At 43.9% G+C, this 1161-nt stretch overlaps 1 protein-coding gene across 1 annotated transcript in view; it reads right to left on the reverse strand.

Annotated features, from left to right (window-relative positions):
* Positions 1-6: 6 nt before the first annotated feature.
* Positions 7-1161, reverse strand: part of LOC107101668 (disintegrin and metalloproteinase domain-containing protein 19-like) — a gene marked incomplete at its 5' end in the record, with an annotated part of 100559 nt that continues 99404 nt past the window's right edge. The window contains one exon of the mRNA XM_015400662.1: positions 7-520. Within this exon, the coding sequence (XP_015256148.1) occupies positions 466-520 (55 nt within the window). The remainder of the gene's footprint in view (positions 521-1161) is intronic.

A 1161-nucleotide genomic window follows, 5' to 3' on the forward strand; every position in this document is an offset into this window, starting at 1 on the left:
GGAGTGGTGTTAACCTTACAGGATTTCACAGCAATCCGGACACACCGCAGGTACTTCAAGAGTTCTTTGGCACAAAACACAAATCGTTCAACATGACATGAAACAAAGTGTAAACAAAGCAACACTCCTTACAAAATGCACTTTTATAAATGGGCAGCATTAACAGATTAAAAAACTGAAATCAGTAAAACTAAAACTGATTTGGTAAAATATGCCGCCAACATGTTTCAGTCTGCAAGGCCTCCGCACAACGCAGCGTCGTCGTCATGGCAATGTAAGCGCGCGGGGGATGGGGGCAGAAGGGAGGGGGTGAGGTTTTATACGTGGTGCGAGTCCTGTTGGTCAATCCGTCGTCTTCTGCTGCGTGCGACAGCTCCCCGTTCACCAGCTAAAGTCACTTTAGTGCAAATAGGCTGTCAGCTGCGACCCTCCTTCACAGGGAGGGTGGGGGGGGTGAAGAGGAGGTCATTTTCGTGGGGGAGGACGGGAGGCGGCGTTGGGTCTGGCACCAGGGATCGGTCTAGAAGAAGACAAGAGGACAAGAGGTCCCAGCATCAGACCTTCTGATTCCTACAGAATAAATAAAACTGGAAATAATTTCTATTTATTTTCATCTTAAGATTTCTCCCCCAGCAAACCGACGTCCAGCAAACTCCAATAACTCTGCCTTTTTATCTGAGCCACAGAGATAAATCACTTTTTTCCCTGTTCTCAGTTGGGGCTCATTATGAGACTTATTCTTTACTTGCTAAGGAATACATTTTTCTAACAAAAAAATGCCTTAAAAAAATAAAAAAAAGACAAGATTTCATGAAAAAAAAAAGACTTTTGCAAGACTTGTTGGAATAAATGGCCAAATAATTCACACCTTTGGCAGATAAAGTTCTCTTTCAAAGGAAAAGTCATTATTTATACCTAAAACTAATATGTTTGCAGTGATTTAATGAATTAAGCGTTAATCAGTAAAATTTCCCAGTCTGGGAGCGGCCATTTTTGCCCAAATATAGTAGCCCCTCCCTCCTGCCATCTTCCGGCAGTGACGTCACGGTGCGGTAAGCCTAGCGCCATTCTCCCCGCTTTACAAGCAATTCAGTTGGATGTTGTAATAGCATCGGGTAAAAGTGTAAAAAGTGGCGGCTGGTGGAGTTTTTTCCAGGGGGG

The sequence above is a fragment of the Cyprinodon variegatus genome, unplaced genomic scaffold (genome assembly GCF_000732505.1).
Source record: "Cyprinodon variegatus isolate N-32 unplaced genomic scaffold, C_variegatus-1.0 Scaffold1130, whole genome shotgun sequence".
In the NCBI taxonomy this organism is placed as follows: Eukaryota; Metazoa; Chordata; class Actinopteri; order Cyprinodontiformes; family Cyprinodontidae; genus Cyprinodon; species Cyprinodon variegatus.